The sequence below is a fragment of the Erinaceus europaeus genome, chromosome 8 (genome assembly GCF_950295315.1).
Source record: "Erinaceus europaeus chromosome 8, mEriEur2.1, whole genome shotgun sequence".
NCBI lineage: Eukaryota > Metazoa > Chordata > Mammalia > Eulipotyphla > Erinaceidae > Erinaceus > Erinaceus europaeus.
In genome coordinates, this window is record NC_080169.1 from 34917926 (window position 1) to 34935491 (window position 17566).

Consider the following 17566-nt stretch of genomic DNA (forward strand, 5'->3'; position numbering starts at 1 on the left):
TTCCTGTCTCTTCTGTTTCTGCCATCTCTTATAGCCCCTATGAAGAGAAAAGAAAAGAGAAGAGAGGTAGGAAAAAAGAAAAGAATATGGGCCTTGGGAATGGTGGATTTGTAGTACAGGCACCGAGCACAATAAACAAATAGATAGCATACAGTATATTGCTAGCCTAAGAGATCAAAAGTCAAAGTATGGGTGCCAGAGATAAAGAAAACTCATGGGGTAGATACATGTTTACAACACAGGTTTGATGTCTGGATGAAAAAATCATTTTTTAAAATTTTTTATTTAGGAAAGGATTAATGAACAAAAACATAAGGTAGGAGGGGTACAACTCCACACAATTCCCACCACCCAATCTCCACCGCCCAATCTCCACCTCCCCTGATAGCTTTCCCATTCTCTAGCCCACTGGGAGCATGGACCCAGGGTCATTGAGGGTTGCAGAAGGTAGAAGGTCTGGCTTCTGTAATTGCTTCCCCGCTGAACATGGGTGTTGACTGGTCGGTCCATACTCCCAGTCTGCCTCTCTCTTTCCCTAGTAAGGTGTGTCTCTGGGGCAGCTGAGCTCCAGGACACATTGGTGGGGTCTTCAATCCAGGGAAGCCTGTCCAGCATCCTGGTGGCATCTGAAACCTGGTGATTGAAAAGAGAGTTAACATATGAAGCCAAACAATTTGTTGAGCAATCATGGACCCAAAGCTTGGAATAGTGGAGAGGAAGTGTTAGGGAGGTACTCACTGCAAACTCTAGTGTACTTCTGCTTTCAGGTATATATTTTGCAGTAATTTACGGATACGTGTGAACATAAGCTCTCTCTCACAGAAACTGGTGTATATCTAGGTTATGGGACTTTGTTAGAAAGTGAACTACCTGAGATGAAATTAGAGTGTACTATAAAAGGAAAGGTCTCACCCGAGTAATGAAGCTGAAGGGTTGTCATTCCACACGTGAAGTCTCTGGACACAGTCTGAGGTGAAGCATGTTGAGGTGGCAATCGTTGAGTTCGTTAGGTTGTGATCGGTGGATGCAATATTATTTGGTTTGGATTGGGAGAGGCATACGGGAAAGTGGGCCCTATCCAAGGGTTCCAGGACTGGGGGAAGTAGGGGCTCTATAGTGGAGATGTGAGGTTCCTGCTGTCTTAGGGTTCAAAAAGACAATTGATAGTTAATGTTATCATCACATTATTTGTTAATTGGGTTAACTTTGAAAAGTCCCTTTGTTATGGTTTGCTGTACAGTATCCAGTATCTTGTATATAGCTGTACTATTGGATGCTTCTAATCTACTTGGTCTAGGCTTTTGAGAGAGTCCGCATATCAAATACATAGCCTATATATTAAAAAGATTCAGTTTGTCTTTTGAGAAACTTTGAGACATACAATTGATTTTGAGCAATGAAACCATACAAAGTCAGAGAATAATGTCTACTTAACTAAAGTTGAAGACTTTGACACCCCTTAAGTACCAGACTGTATGTGTTGTGAATAATGTACAGTTTGTATACTTTGGGGTATAATGTAACAATTCACAAAGATATTCTGTGTTTTTCTTTTATTAATATTTTTTCTTTTATCATGTCAAAATTAAGACTTACCATTCATCTAGGAAATACTTGTCTATGAACTGAGGTAGAGAGCCATTGATCCAAGCATTATTTACTGTGAAAAGGCTACCTGTTTGCCATTGCACTTCATTTAAATCACAAATCAGATCATTGTACATATGTGAGTCTAGTTTCTGTATTCTGTACTTAGATTTATTTTAACGTTGTAATTACTCCCTTCAGTTTTTATTGAATATTTTATAATAGGCTGCCTTAAACAAAGATAATGTTTTAATTAGCTTTTTTAAGAATAACTTATAATGTTGTGTTATGACATCCTGGTTTAATATCCATATCATACTTTTTCTTGTATGGTTATGTTATAGAGTTTAGTTGTCTACTAGAATTGTTATGTGACCTGATACTCATGAATATACTTAACTAGAGAATAAACAACTTTGTTTTACCTCTTTAGTGTAACAGATCCCCCCCACCTTCACCAACAGAACCCACTGTTAAGCATCTCACTTTAAATGTAAAATGGAAGATTCACTAATACTGTATAATGTTTAGCTTGACTTACAAATTTTTCATTATTATGTTATTTTCTCAATATTTAAATAACAGCATCAAAGAAGAAACAATCGGAAGGGTTTATTAGTGTCAAAAGAAATAATAGATTTACTCATACATACAGCTAATGTTCTAAATATGTGTGGTTATATATCTAACAATAAAGTATCTAGTTGTCATCCTTTTTACATTATAAAATGCTTTGCTGTGGGGGTTAAAGAAAAATTCTAGTAATTTATCAAAATGTTTTTGTAATGTTATCTTAACTGTGCACTTGGTATATCAAAATATATACTCAATAGCCAAGCAAAACCAGTTATTCTGTATAGATTATACTCTTTTCTGTTAAATAAATATGTTGGCACCTTTTTGCTTTGTAAAAGACAACACAGAAAGTAGACAAAGGGACTACTAGCATTTGCTTTCTCAAACTAGTGCATACCCTATTTAAAGTAAAAAAGCCATATCTTTTCCTAAGGCCATCATGGATTTACTTTGAGAAGTATTTTTCACTGCAGCTTTGGAATTTACTCATCATATTAAGGTGGTAAAATCCTGGTTCAATCAAAATGGATGTTAAAAATGTTGGGGTTTTTTTTGTAAATTAGTATTAAATGTCAGGTTGTCAAGGCTACTTATTGTATAACTTGTTCTTTGATTTATGACAAAGTATCAATTCTTTTGCAAAAATAAACATTCATAGTAAATAGTAACTTAAATGTATTCTTGTGTGTTTCCATATTTGTCAGGTGGATGATAACATTCCACTTAGGGTAATGCTGCTTCTCATGGATGAAGTATTTGATTTAAAAGAGAGAAATCAGTGGTTACGAAGAAATATAAAAAATCTGCTTCAACAGCTTATTAGAGCCACATATGGTGACACTATTAATAGGTACCACTCTTTTTTAAAAATTCTATTTAGAGTTAATAATACTTAACATCTTAGAATTTTTATTTCTGGATGTAATTGTTCAACCTCCATAGAAAATTTTCCTTTACTGAACCTTTTAGGGAGATTAGAGCAGTCAATTTCTTGCTCTTAGAGATAATTTACATACAAATTAAATGTAGCGTTTTTTCCACCTTTTAACATTTTGAACTTCTTCAATTAATTGTCTTTACTTTCAGGAAAATAGTTGACCATGTTGATTGGATGACTTCACCTGAACAAGTGGCTGACTTAGTGAAACGTTTCAGGTATAGCTTAAGACACAGTCACTTCTTTCAGGTAGTACAGAGTTTAGCATTATTATCAACTATTAACTTTCATTGCTTTGCTTTTCTTCATGGCAATTAAGTTGGTTTGATGACTATCGTTAATGCTCAAAATGACTTGTAGGAATTATAAACAGTGGTTTGATGGATCAGTTAAGTTTAAAACCGATTATTTGGGTTTTGTTTTCAGTACAAAATAGAAAAACTATAAAAAAATATTTAAGATGCTAGGTCTAATTTTTCTCATTTGTGCTTGTAAACCTTGATTATAAATGAAAAAATATGTCTCTGAGTATGATTTAATTTTTATTAAATATTTGAACCTTTGGAAATAATATAAAGTAAATGCAGTGATGCTCTAATTCCTGTATTCATTCTACAAAATTATTCTGAGCCCAACTTCTGGGTCTAATCACCTGACAGTCACCAGATAGAGATAAGACATAGTTCATACATGGGAAGCATGACATGGTAGAAGAATAAACCTCTTTTCTAAAAGTGGGAGACAAGACATAAATATTCATGGCATGGTGTATATTTTGAAGTAACAGAAGCCAGATATAAATGACTAATATTGAATACTGTTGATTGGCCACTGTGCCAACCAATTTACATTTTCTTATTTTGACCTATTTTACACAGTAGAACCTTTTGTCTTCACCTTGTTTAAGGTCAGTTAAGAATCAGAGATGTAAACAACTCTCCCAAAGACTTAATATTAAGTGCTGGTAAATAAAGAACCTGTTTTCTCTAAATTGAAACTGAGCTTCTCACTAAACCATAAAATGTCCCAGTATATTCATTGCAGTTCAAGTTGAGTGTGTTTTTTGAGAGCAGTAATTCTTTGCCTTGGCTGCACATTGGAATCACTTGTAGAGCATTTAAATGTACTGATACTTCTGCCCTATCCCCTACAAATTTGACTTAATATAGTGGAAGGTCTAGGCATTAAAATTTTTAAGTTCCAGTGTGTTTCTATTGTACAGTTAAGAATGACTGCTATAGCTTATAGAAATGAAAAGAATCCTCTCCCCCTACTAAAGTTCCAGATGGGAGGTTAGTTACTATGTTTAATCTCTGCCTTTGACCCAAGATATCAGGATCAGGAATCAAGTATGCTGTCAGATTAAAGGATGTTGAATTATGATTGTAAAAAGATGTGGACACAGAATTTATTTTCTCTTAATTATAAGGCATTTAAGGGAAATTATTGATAAACCTAAAGTATCTAAGTTTTGGATACTCTGGTTGTATTTAAATGACTTTCAACCTCAATCAGATGAAGTAATTACTTTCAAATTTAAATAGCTTGATTTGTCATCCATATATTCCATTTTGATATCTTTAAGATCATCTGTTTTTATGAATTATTCCAGGACAGAATTGACCTGTTTGCTTATGCATATTTTTATATTGAAGATTAAACTTGTACTTAATATTTATTGAAAATATCTATAAAGTTTCAAAAACTTCTTTGCTTTTTATGTAATGTGTATTTTTATAGAAAATTGGCATAATTTTACTATCATGTGTTATTATAAAATGAAAATACTTAGACAAAATTTATTTAATCTTCTTAAATAGAGATGCCTTTTGGCCAAATGGCATTTTGGCAGAGAATGTTCCATGCAGAGATAAAGCTGTTCGAATGAGAACAAGAGTTGCAGGAAAAACTAAATTACTGTCAATTATGCCAGGCAAGTATATATGTTTGGTAAAAATTTTATTAATTTGTGATTATATTGAACTTTTGGTGTTGAACATGCTACTTTATCTGCCTTTTGTTTATAATAGCTACCATTTGATGACTTAAAATGCATTTCTTTTTTAAATATTTATTTATTACCTTTTTTCCCCCTTGTTTTATTGTTGTAGTTATTTGATGTCATCGTTGTTGGATAGGACAGAAAGAAATGGAAAGAGGAGGGGAAGAGGAGAGAGAAAGTTGCTTGTGAAGCAACTCTTCTGCAGGTGGGGAGCCAGGGGCTTGAACCGGTATCCTTACGCCGGTCCTTGTGATTCGCGCTATGTGCGCTTAACCTGCTGCACTACTGCCCAACTCCCCTAAATGCATTTCTTATATGTCATCTTAGCTAACCCTCATGACAGTATTGTGCATCACAGGCACTGTTAACATTGGAGCTTTATAAAAGGGAAACAAAAACTCTTGAGAGGTTAAGTCACCCAAAGTTTATGGCTAATAAGTGACATAAGGAATTCTGATTCTGTTTTGTGATTTCAAAGCCTATCCTTTCAACCACTTCATTTTGTATATAGCATTGATAATAAAATATGTGACAAAAAAATATTTAAAAAAATAAGTGTGTGAAGCTTTCCAGAATATTCTGTTTAAGAGGGAAATTTTTTTTTCAACTCTTGTTTGTATAAAAATAACTGGGTCATTATTTTTTCTACTTTTATTTATTTTAAAATTCATTTTCATTAATGATTTAATAATGGTTTACAGGATTTTAAGATTACCTGGGTATGGTTCCATATAGTTCTGTGCCTTCCCCCCATCACCTGCCTTGACTCAACCCCTTCCCTCACAAGAATAATTACATAGTCTTAGCTACAGTTTAGCTACTTTTTTTTTTCAGGATTATATTTCAGTTCTTTATATTACACATATGAGTGAAACTGTCCAGTAGTTGTCTTTCAGAGAAATGCAGAATAAACGACAGCTATAAGAGTCCTTGGACACGAAGAACTAGAAGGATAGACTGACTCCTTGGCTTTATCTTTTCCCATTGCCCCCACTTTTTTTTTTTATGCATGCAAAACTAGTGGGTACCACCATCCTTATGCAAAAGACTTTCACTCCTGAGACTCTAGGGTTTCAGGTTCATTGTCAGGTACCCCCCACAAACCAGATCTGAAAAGTGCTCTGGTTAAAAGAAGGAGAAAGGAAACGGGGACAGATGGATGGATGGAGGAAGGGGAGGGAGGGAAGAGAGAGAGGTAGAGAGAGAGAGAGAGACACTCAAGACCAACTGACTGACCTTTTAGGGAATGGACTCAAGACCTCTAGGACACAAGATACTGAGTTATCTCATGGGCGTAATCTGGTTTTTGTTTATTTTTGTTTTTTATTTTACTAAGATAAGGGGAGAGAAAAAAGGGGAGAAAAGGATGGGGCATTAAAAGTTTCATAGCTGTTCCACCATCTGTGGAGCTTTTCTGGTGCCTTCCATGTAGTGCCAGGAATCAAACATGATAAAGCAAATGCATTACTGGGTAATCTGTCTCCCACCCCCAAGGTTGTTATTCTAGTAGTTTGTCTAAGAAAAAACATCTCATTCAAATGTAAATAATATAAACGCTGAGTACAGAACACTCCAGCAGGACACTAAGTATTATAGGAAAAATAGTAAGAATATGTGAAGAAAACAAACTAGAAAAAAAGTTGTAAATGAAGTATAATATATAGTATTGCGAAATGAATTTTAACTTACCTAGGAAGAAATGTAACAAGTAAAAATATGCATGCTAGAGGAAATGATAGGAAGATACCTGGAAGTTGTTGTTAGTCAAAAGGAAGAGGTAAATAAGAACTATTACTGATAGAACTCTGTAAAGGAATTTAAAAAACAGGACCGTATAATCTCAAAAGTAAATACCAATTTGAAGAAACCCAAAGTATTATTTATAAGAAGGATGAGAAAATGCAGGAAAAAATTAAAATGTGCTAGAGAGTAAATGACATCATTTAAAAAGACAGAAGACTGTATGTATGTATGTATATGTTATATATAAAGGTTATATGAGTGTGTGTTTATTACACAAATAAATATACCCAAGAGAATCTTTTTAAAACTCTTTTATCAGGGCCAAGCAGTGGCACACTCAGTTAAGTGCACAGAGCACCATGTGCAAGGACCTAGGTTTGAGCCCCAGCTCCCACCTGCAGGGAGGACACTTCATGAGCAGTAATGCAGGTCTGCAGATGACTTTCTTTTTCCCTCTATCTCCCTCTTCTCTCTCAAATTTTCTCTGTCCTATCAAATAAAATTAAAAAAAAAAAAAACAACAAACTTTGTCTTGTCATTCTTTTCTTGAAAAACATCTATCCATTTCTTTCTCCCCTTTCATACTTAAAAGTTGTCTCCCATTTCCATGGCTTGTGTTTCTGGGTATGTTTCACTGTGTATCTTCTTGTGCATTAAATGCTCCTTGTTTCTTTTTCTATGGCATTCCTTTTAGTAACTCTTGCAAGGTAGAGCTGTTGAGGTATTTTATTTCAGTGTTTGTTTTCTGGGGGAGAGTAAACTTCTTCACCTGTCTCATCCTTTCATGGAATATTTGCTTTTTGCCTCATGTAGAACTTTCCTTGCTGTGAATATCTATATGTTGTTTAGTATTTTCATAGCATTTTTACTGTGCCACCAGTTGTTTATGTCCTAGATCAACTTTTACACTTCTACAAATTTTCATTATAGCATTTCTTCCTGTGCATTAAATGTAATATAAAAAGTTTGTATGATGTTTTAGAATTTAAAGATCACTTTTCCACATCATCATATTAAAGGCTTTTAAATCCATACTTTTATGAGCAATCTATTTATATTTAATACCCATTTTATAGATAAGGAAATAAGCTTAAAGTGGATAAATATATTAGGCATCTAGATTTTAAGTGTAACTTGGGGTTTCTTTTTTTTTTTTTAATTTATTTAAGAAAGGAGACATTAACAAAACTGTAGGATAGAAGGGGTACAACTCCACACAATTCCCATCACCCGGTCTCCATATCCCATCCCCTTCCCTGATAGCTTTCTCATTCTCTATCTCTCTGGGAGTATGGACCCAGAGTCATTGTGGGTTGCAGAAGGTGGAAAGTCTAGCTGCTGTAATTGTTTCCACTGAACATGGGCGTTGACTCGTCGATCCATACTCCCAGTCTGCCTCTCTCTTTCCCTAGTAGGGTGTGTCTCTGGGGAAGCGGAGCTCCAGGACACACTGGTGGGGTCCTCTGTCCAGGGAACTCTGGTCGGCATCCTGCTGGCATCGAGAACCTGGTGGCTGAAAAGAGAGTTAACACCACAGCCAAACAAATTGTTGAACAATTATGCACTTAAAGGCACTTGAAGTGTTTGAGGGGGTACTCTCTGCAGACTCTTGTGTACTTCTGCTTTCAGGTATATATTTTTCCCTGGTTTATTGGCATGTGTGAACATATGCTCCATCTCAGGGAACCTGGACTATATCTAGGTTTGGAGACTTTATTGGGGAGTGAACCACCTGGAATGGAATTAGAGAATATTATGAAAGGAAAGGTCTCACCCGAATGATGAAGCTGAAGGGTTGTTCTTCCGGACCTGAAGTCTCTGGACACAGTGTGAAGTGTAGTATGCTGGGGTGGCACTCTTTGCCTTGATTAGGTTGCAATCGGTGGATGCAATATTATTTGATATGAATTGAGAGAAGCATGCAGGAAAGTGGGCCCCACCCTAAGGTTCCAGGACTGGGGGAAATATAGGCTCTAATGTGGAAATGTGAGGTTCCTGCTGTCTTAGGGTTCAAGAAGACAATGGATAGTTATTGTTATCATCACATTATTTGGTAATGGTGTTAAGTTTGAAAAGTCCCTTTGTTAGGGTTTGCACCCAGCATCTTGTATATAGCTGTGCCACCAGTTGCTTCTGTTCTAACTCGTCTAGACTTTTGAGTCAGTATATCAAAGACTCAGCCTATATATTAAAAAGACTCAGTCTGTGTTTTAAAAAGTTTGAGAAATATGATCAAATTTTCCCCTCTCCTATTAATTAAAAGGTGATTTATATGACTACACTTTAATAGGAGTGTACATAGACACCATTCCCACCACCAAAAGACTGTGTCCCATACCAGCCACCCACCTCCACCCCCCACCAGCCAGGGAAGCCGAATGTCCACCCTCCCCCTCACCACAGGGTTTTTACTTCAGTGCCCTACTCTCGATTTAATCAGATCCTGCTTTTAGTTTCCCTTTCTGTTCTTCTTTCTCAACTTCTGTTGATGAGTGAGATCATCCCACACTCGTCTTTATCTTTCTGACTTAGCTGACTTAACATAATTCCTTCTAGCTCTGTCCAAGATGGGTCAGAGAAGGTGGGTTCATTGTTCTTGATAACTCCATAGTATTCCATTGTGTATATATACCACAGCTTTCTCAGCCACTCCTCTGTTGTTGGGCACCTGGGTTGCTTTCAGGTTTTAGCTATTATGAATTGTGGTGCTACGAACATAGATGTACACATATCTTTTTGGTTGGGTGTTATGGAATCCTTGGGATATATCTCTGGGCCTCTTGACTCTTACTGTCCTTTCTGTTGTTCAGGTCTGGGAAGTTTTCTTCTATAATTTCCTCTAGAATGTTTACTCCCCTTCCTCTCTTTCTTCCTCTGGCAGGCCAATTATATGAATGGTACTTCTTTTGAGATCATCCCATATGTCTCTGCTGTTGTTTTCAGTGTCTCTCAATCTCTTTTTGAGCTCTTTCACCTCTTTATTAGTTTTCTCTAGCTCATGCTGTGTCTGGCTAATTCTGTTTTCTGCTTCTGTTAGTCTGCTTTCTCTTCCCTCAGCTTCTTTCTACAGTTCAGCTATTTCAGCTTTCAGTTCTCTAATTGCCTCAAGATAGTTAGTATTTTCCTTGAGGGTCTCTCTTTTGTTTCTCTAATACTGCTCTTCCTTTCCTCCAAAGTTATTTTCCTTTCTGTTATTAACAAGTTTATTATTGCTTGCATACTTATCTATGGTTACTTCTGGCTGATTTGTAGTTTCTTCTGGTTTTTTTGTCTTCATTCATTGTAGTAGCAGTTTTATTTGCTCTTGATCTACCCATTTTTTTTATTAATGTGTTTATTTTTATGTTTTGTTGTTCCTCAGTTGTTGTGTTTTGAGTACAAGCCACACTATACTAAATACCTTTATTACAAATGCAGTCACCAACCTAACAATAGTAACTGAATAACTAGTAACTGAAGCAAGGATTGAAGCAGTTTAACCAATACCAGTTATCCCAACAATGTCTGCAGTCCAAGAAAAAATAGCAACCAAATCCAAATGAAAAAGAAAGAGAAAGGAAAAAAGAGATAGCAGGAATAGACAGAATAATAGAACAGTAGACCAGGAAAAAAAAAAAAAAAAAAACTTCTAGGCAGTCTTTCCCAGTTTTTTGTCAGATATTTGTCACTATAATTGGGTTTAAGTCCCTTACTCAGGGAAAAAAAAAAAGATAGCCAAGGTATTCAGAAAGGAACAGGGTTGGAATGGCACCCCTGGTGAGCCAGGAATCTGGGTAAACAAAAAAGGTCAGTGGAAAGCCTGCTAGCAGCAGCTCCAGACTCCAGGGGTCTGGCTATGGAGGGAGTGGGGAGTAGAGAAATAATTTAAAAATTTCCTTTCTTTTTGCTCTAATTTCTAACCCAAATTGAGCTATAGTCACCTCCTTGATGTCACACTTAGAATGTCTTGTGTTCACAGACCTGCTGAAGGCCAGGTTCCAATGCTTTGTTGTCATCAGAGCTCAAGCCAGCAGCTGGCACCGCCCCCAACTTGGGGTTTCTAAAGTCTCAGTTATAATACATATTTGAAACATTTTAACTGTACTTAATATTTACCAATTGCTTTACTATACACTTTACAAATTTCATTTTATTTAGATAATGTTTAAACCTTCTATTTTCTTTAGTTGTATAATTATGTTTATCTTTTTCCTTGTCATCTAGATGAACTGAAGCATATTATTGGGGCGGAAACAACAAGGAAAGGTATTCTCCGTGTTTTTGAAATGTTTCAGCACAACCAGTTAAATAGGAGAATGGTATATGTCTTTTTGGAAGGCTTTTTGGAAACTTTATTTCCCCAATACAAATTCCGTGAACTTTTCAACAAACTCCATTCACGGTCAAAGCAAATGCAGAAATATAAACAGAAACTTCAAACTACTCAAGCGCCTTCTTTGCAGAAAAGGTGACCATCCAATCTATGAAACTGGCATTCATTTTGTCCAAGACTATTGGTATGGACAGATCTTCTGGGGCTTAACTCATACACTGTTGTGTCTGTACCAGTCTTTAGTTTCTCAAAATAGATTATTAGTACACTCACAAAAATGTGGTTTTACTCATCCTCATCTGTAATTCAGTCACTACCAAGAGAGAGATCTGTGTCATAAATGATTTGGTGCATATATTTGCAACATTGAGAGGATACTGCCCCCATCTCAAGCAAGAATGACAACCATCTCTTCCATTTGAAACTAATCAACATTCTCCAGCAATGACAAAGTGCCAGAGTGTATATGTGAGAGCTATGGAAAGCACAAAACAGTGGTTCACAGATAAATCGACAGATTTAACAATGGGAGACTGTGCAATGTATAGGTTGGAAGGATTCGTTTTGCATAGTAATTTTATAGATATGTGTTGGAAATTTGATATAATGTGGATTAGCTTGGTGAATAATCTTTGGGACATTTATTTCAGTTCTAAGAAAAGTAACAGAATGTCCATAAATTATAAAATAACCTTATACCTTAATAGGTTTGTGACATAAAACTGATATAAAATAAAACCAATCAAAAGCAAGATTTGATTGGATTTTGTTACTCACTAATATAATGCAAATTTTAGTTAATTCCTGTATTCTTTAAGGGTTCTGTTTGCTCTTAAAGTACTCAATCAGACATTTTCTTTTGGCATTCTGTATGTAAAAGAAACATATGGTAGCTATCATTTACATTTCAGGGTTTTGCCAGTTTTCTTTATGTTTAAGAGATTACTTAATGATTATACAGTAGCAATATAATTTGTTGAAAGAACTGCCAAATATTTTCTGTCCTAAAAATAAGAAATTTTTAAAAATTATTTTAAATTGTATGATCTAGATATACTTTGGTAAGTGCAAAAATAGCAAATCAAGTAATTAAATGAACTTCTTAGTCATATGTAAACATACAAATTCCTAATTCTATTACAGTGTACATACTTGAAAATAATGAAAACAGAACCTAATATTTTTAAATAAGCTTTTAATTTATATTTTGCTTAATGTAAAATTCTACTAAATAAAGCACGTTGATAAAAAACCCTCAGTGTACACATTTAAGTCCCTAAAATAAGTTTATACCACCAACAAGAAAATAACTTTTCCGGTGTTGGAGCTGCATTTCCTATAGTTTTCTCATCTCCATTGTAACTCTTAAAAGACTTCATATTCTTTATATGCAAGATTCCTTCATAGTTTTAAATACTTCCATAAGTAAAGGTTTCAGTTTTCAGCTTTTTTGTTTTTGTTTTAAAAATATTTAACACTAAAACCTTAAAATAGTGAAGCTACTTATCAGACCACTGAGCCAAGATCCTGGTAATAAAAGAAAGTCCAGGTGCTTAAGGTAAGGAACAGAGTATTGGTATCCCAGTTATTCGGGAGCTTTAAGATTGGAACAAGATATTGTCTTGTTTTTACTGAGATTCTACTTAGAAAGTGAAGCCTAGTAAGATAATAAAGCCGTCCTTTAATGCTTTATAATAGTCATATTTATTAATAATGCTGTTGTGCATACTTACTGTATGCATATTTTCAGCATGTGATGCATGTTTTAAGAATTACATAAATGAAATTCCTTTTATTGCAACTTGAAAATGAGAAAATAATCCTTATGGACTCTGATAGAAGAAATTATTTCTTCTCAGTGAGTCTTCTTGCCCCAATCCCTCCTATACCCCTGGCTTTAAAAGTGAAGATATGTGAAATATGTATGTAGGGAGCATCAGCATGGCCATAAGTGCAATGGTTTTTAAACATACCCTTGCCCATTTCAAGTATATTTTTGACATGAACATATTTAAGGTTATACAGAAAATCTTATAGCTTGTACATGTGAGGGAAAAAAAAAAGCATTTCTAGATAATGTAAGGAATGCTGTTCATCAACCAGGGAAAGAAAAGACTTGCAGGATTGCAAATGTTCATGACAGAGCCCTGCTAGATAACTACAATCATACCAAAAACTGTTTGAGAAAATGGGTTTTTTAAATACTATTTGTTTAAAAAGAGTTTATATTTCAAAAGCAAAATATCAAATGGTAGTCTATGTAAACGGTTGTGCATCTTTTTGCACATCTATGTTTTACATCAGAGAGAGCCATGGTCATGCTAAAATTAGAAATACATTTTGAATGACTTGGTCAAGCTGTGTGTAAAATATTTAACCCAAAAGTCAAGTACAGTGTACTATGTTTAATAAAGTTATTACATTTAATGCATTTATTGCATATATGGATATATACATAAAGAGGATTTATGACTTCAGATATTTGATTTTTACATTTTTTAAGCCAGTGTTGCCTTTAGGCAAGAACTTTCTAAATCAATTACTCTTTGTGTTGATTTTCTGATTTTCCAGGTAACAAACTACTTAGAATCCATCACTATTAACATGTAGTTCATTCACCTAAGAAACTGTACGATTTCAGTGTAGCACTTAGATGGGCATTTCCTACAATTAGGGTGTTTTGAATTGTTGCTGAACAATTGTGCCATTGACCAATGGATGCACTTGGTTAGCCTTAATTTTTTTAGAGAAATATTAAAAATTTCTTAAATATTTCAGTTTGCTCATTTTAAGTTTGTACTGCTGGTGACATGGAAAACATACAGTTAAGTGCTACCAGGAAGTATACCATTTTTTTAATTAAGAATATAAATTTATCAATATAAAATTTTAATTTTGTGCAATATTTTTATTTAATGCATGTGTATTTGATTAATTGTAAAATAAATGAATTTTTAATGTTTTGAGATCTAGTTTAAACCCTATCCTTAACCCAACAACTTACATTCCGTTGTTGATGCATCCTTTTATTTAAGGACTTGTTTTAAAAGTCTTCTTGTTTTAAAAGTCACTCCTTGTAAAATTTTGACTTTGCTTATAGGAGCATGACTCCTGTATAACAAGGGGAAAATAAAATGAGCACATTTTAGGATTACTATTGTTAAAAAGATAACTTGTGCATATCATTGTACAGTAAGTGTCAACTGTGTGCCTATTCTCTCAATACTTTCCTTCTTTAACAAAGAAGAAACAACAATCAGAATGTCAGTTATTTTTATTGAACTAGAAAGATTGAAATTTTTATTTGGTTTGCATTATGTTCTGTCTATTAGAAAATACTACTAATAAAATATTAACAAATCTTTTGTTGAATATATTTGGTAGTGATGTATTTTTGTTATTTCAAAAAAATAATTTACTGAATGGTCTTATTTTTAGTATTTGTTTGCATTTATTTTTTATTTTAGTAATCAGTCACTCTTGGTTCCAGATTGAGAGTTAAACTAGTAATTTGTTACTGACTTAACACTAAATAACTTTGTATGGGACAAGTAATTTGCCCCACATTGTCAAAGCATACTTTCCTATCGTATAAAATTACAAAGTAATTCTCCATAAAGACTCAGTACTCACAAATTAATTTTCGGCCCTCTTTGACCTGTATCTGCAAACTTCTCAGGCATCTGATACTACTTTGCCTCAGCAGGTAAAGACAAACTTTTTAGAAATGATCACTTAAAAAACACCTGAAGGGGCTGGGAGTATGGATCGACCAGTCAACACCCATGTTCAGTGGGGAAGCAATTACAGAAGCCAGACCTTCCACCTTCTGTATCCCACAATGACCTTGGGTCCATACTCCCAGAGGAATAAAGAATAGGAAAGCTATCAGGGGAGGGGATGAGATATGGAGTTCTGGTGATGGGAATTGTGTGGAGTTGTACCCCTCTTATCCTATAGTTTTGTGTTTCCTTTTATAAATAAAAAATAAATTTTAAAAAAACACATCTCGAGGGTAGGTAGTTAGCATAGTGGTTATGCACAGAGACTTCAGAGTCCCAGGTTCAATCCCTGTCATCACCATAAACCAGAGCTGATCAGTGATCTGGGGGGTGGGGGTCGGGGAAACCCTTGGAGTATTCTTTACCTGCAGGAGGGAGGCTTCACAAGCTGTGAAGTAGTGCTGCTGGTGTCTTTTTCCATCTCTAGCTCCCCCTTCACTGTCAGTTTCTGTCTATCGAAAGGGAAGGGAAGGAGAAGGAGCACCAGGAGTGGTAGATTCATTGTGTAGGCATTGAGCCCCAGTGATAAGTCTTCTGACAAAAAAATAAATAAATCCTTGGGGACATGCATAGTGTAGTGACATACATTTGAATAGCTGTGAATTTGTACTCTAAAACATATCTGATGTTATAACTATTTTATAATAGTCTCAAGGAGAATAATTTTATGCTCTGTAATTGATGTAGATCTATATAGTATCCAAGACCTTAAATTTTCCTTTGTAATTCAAATGATTAAAACAAGAATTCTGAAATGTTATATAATAAATTAATATGTTTGCCTTTGTTTACCAAAATTTCCAAATCTGGTTAACCCAGATTTTTAGTCATAAACACCTGTTATTGCTGCCAGGGTTAGTGCTGGAGCTGGGTGCCAGCATTACAAACGAATCCACTACTCCTGGCAGCCTTTTTTTTTTTCCTCCTAATTTTTATTAGTATAGAAATTGAGAGGGGAAGGGAGATAGAAAGGGAGTGATCTGTGAGACTATAAGTTAATAGGAATGTATAGTAACACCATGCCTGACACCAAAGGTCTATGACCCCCTCCGCCCAAGTGAGGTTGAACTCACCCAGAGAGGGAGAAAAAGAGAAACACTTACAAACCTGCTTCACCACTGGTGAAGCAGACCTTCTGCAGGTGTGAAGTGGGCCCCTTGAACCTGGGTCCTTACATTTGGTAATATGTGCACATAACCAGGTGCACCACCACCCAGCCCCTAAAGATAAAACACCTTTAATTGAGAAATACATATATTTAATTGAATAGATTTGGAATAAAAAGATGTGTTAAGCCTATCATTCTAGTGAAAGTTTATTTCTGAAAAATGCATATATATGTATATGTATATGTATATATCATCCTGTAAGAAGTGGGGAAGATACTTTCCAAGAAACCTACTAATATTTTTAAAAGATTTCACTAGGAAATATAAGATTAAGAAAAAAAATCTAACATGTTTCTTTTAATGTATGTTAGACATTAGTCCATATATAAATGGTAGGTATATTCAGGAAGTTTCCAATAACAAGAACCTAATACTGTACAGGAAAAGTAATAAAATGAAATTTACACATATTCAGCTCATTCCTTCTGCTTCTGTACAGTCTATGAGAAATGTGTTATATATCTTTAAATTGGTAAGCATAACTATACTGAATGGAATTCAATAGTAGAACTATGTGCTGATACTCTGCAAGAGAGTTCTGTATTATTCACTATGACAGTGCATAGAACTCTGAGCATTCAGTCATACTGACAAAACTAAGATGTATTGCAACAACAACAAAAATAGATGTGCAAAGGAAAATAGTGCATGTTGTGAAGTCTAAGGGAAAATAGGCACAAGCTTTCCCAGCGGAATCGCACTGAATATACTTTATTCACTCCCAAGCCTTCCACCCTGCCAACAATAAGTTATGACAACACCTCTGAGATGTTCCCAATAACAAAACAAAAAAAAAATTTTTAATCTCTTGACTGAAGAGTGCCTGCAATTTCATCAATGACATACCATGTGGGCTCCTTGACACATACCAAAATCCTGGACCCCCAAGAAGAGAAAGCACATGGTCAGCATAAACCAACATTTTTGCCTACTCAGTATAGCAAACCACTTTTATCTCTGAGCAGTGATGGGAAGTTTTAAGTTCTTGCATAACTGGAGAATAAGGACCAACTTTTTAAGCAGGTCTTTCAAAGGTCAGCAGTTGCACACCTGCTATGTTAACTCTTCTGAAAAACTGTACACCTTCACACACACACACACACAAACAAGAGTTGTATTCAAGGTTTGCTTTATAAGGAACATGTAAATGGGATGTCTAACTGCCTGAGAAAGAGAGGAGGATCAGGTCAGGAAGATCAAATGTTGTGCCCTTCCTATTATTTTTATTTTTTGAGAAAGACCACAGCACAGGAGTTCCCTTCAGTATGGGGGCTGAGCTCACACCTGGTCACATAATAAAGCAGCATACTATCCAAATTAGCTATTTTGCCAGCCCAGCTTTACTTTTCCTTTACTGTAGTAAGCATACCATAGTTGGAGTGGGGAGAGAGGGACTTTGTAACCTAAGATAAAAGTAAAATGCATTTGTCATGAAAATGTGAGCTCAATGATTACCTA

The 17566-nt window shown here is 35.1% G+C and overlaps 1 protein-coding gene across 6 annotated transcripts in view; it reads left to right on the plus strand.

The window, feature by feature from the left end:
• Positions 1–14533, plus strand: part of SNX13 (sorting nexin 13) — a 150461-nt gene extending 135928 nt beyond the window's left edge. For all 6 annotated transcript variants that reach the window (XM_060196134.1, XM_007534484.2, XM_060196135.1 and 3 more), the window contains 4 exons: positions 2868–3013; positions 3250–3318; positions 4921–5033; positions 11049–14533. In XM_060196134.1, the coding sequence (XP_060052117.1) occupies positions 2868–3013; positions 3250–3318; positions 4921–5033; positions 11049–11296 (576 nt within the window). In that variant the 3' untranslated portion in view covers positions 11297–14533. The remainder of the gene's footprint in view (positions 1–2867; positions 3014–3249; positions 3319–4920; positions 5034–11048) is intronic.
• The last annotated feature ends 3033 nt before the right edge of the window (positions 14534–17566 follow it).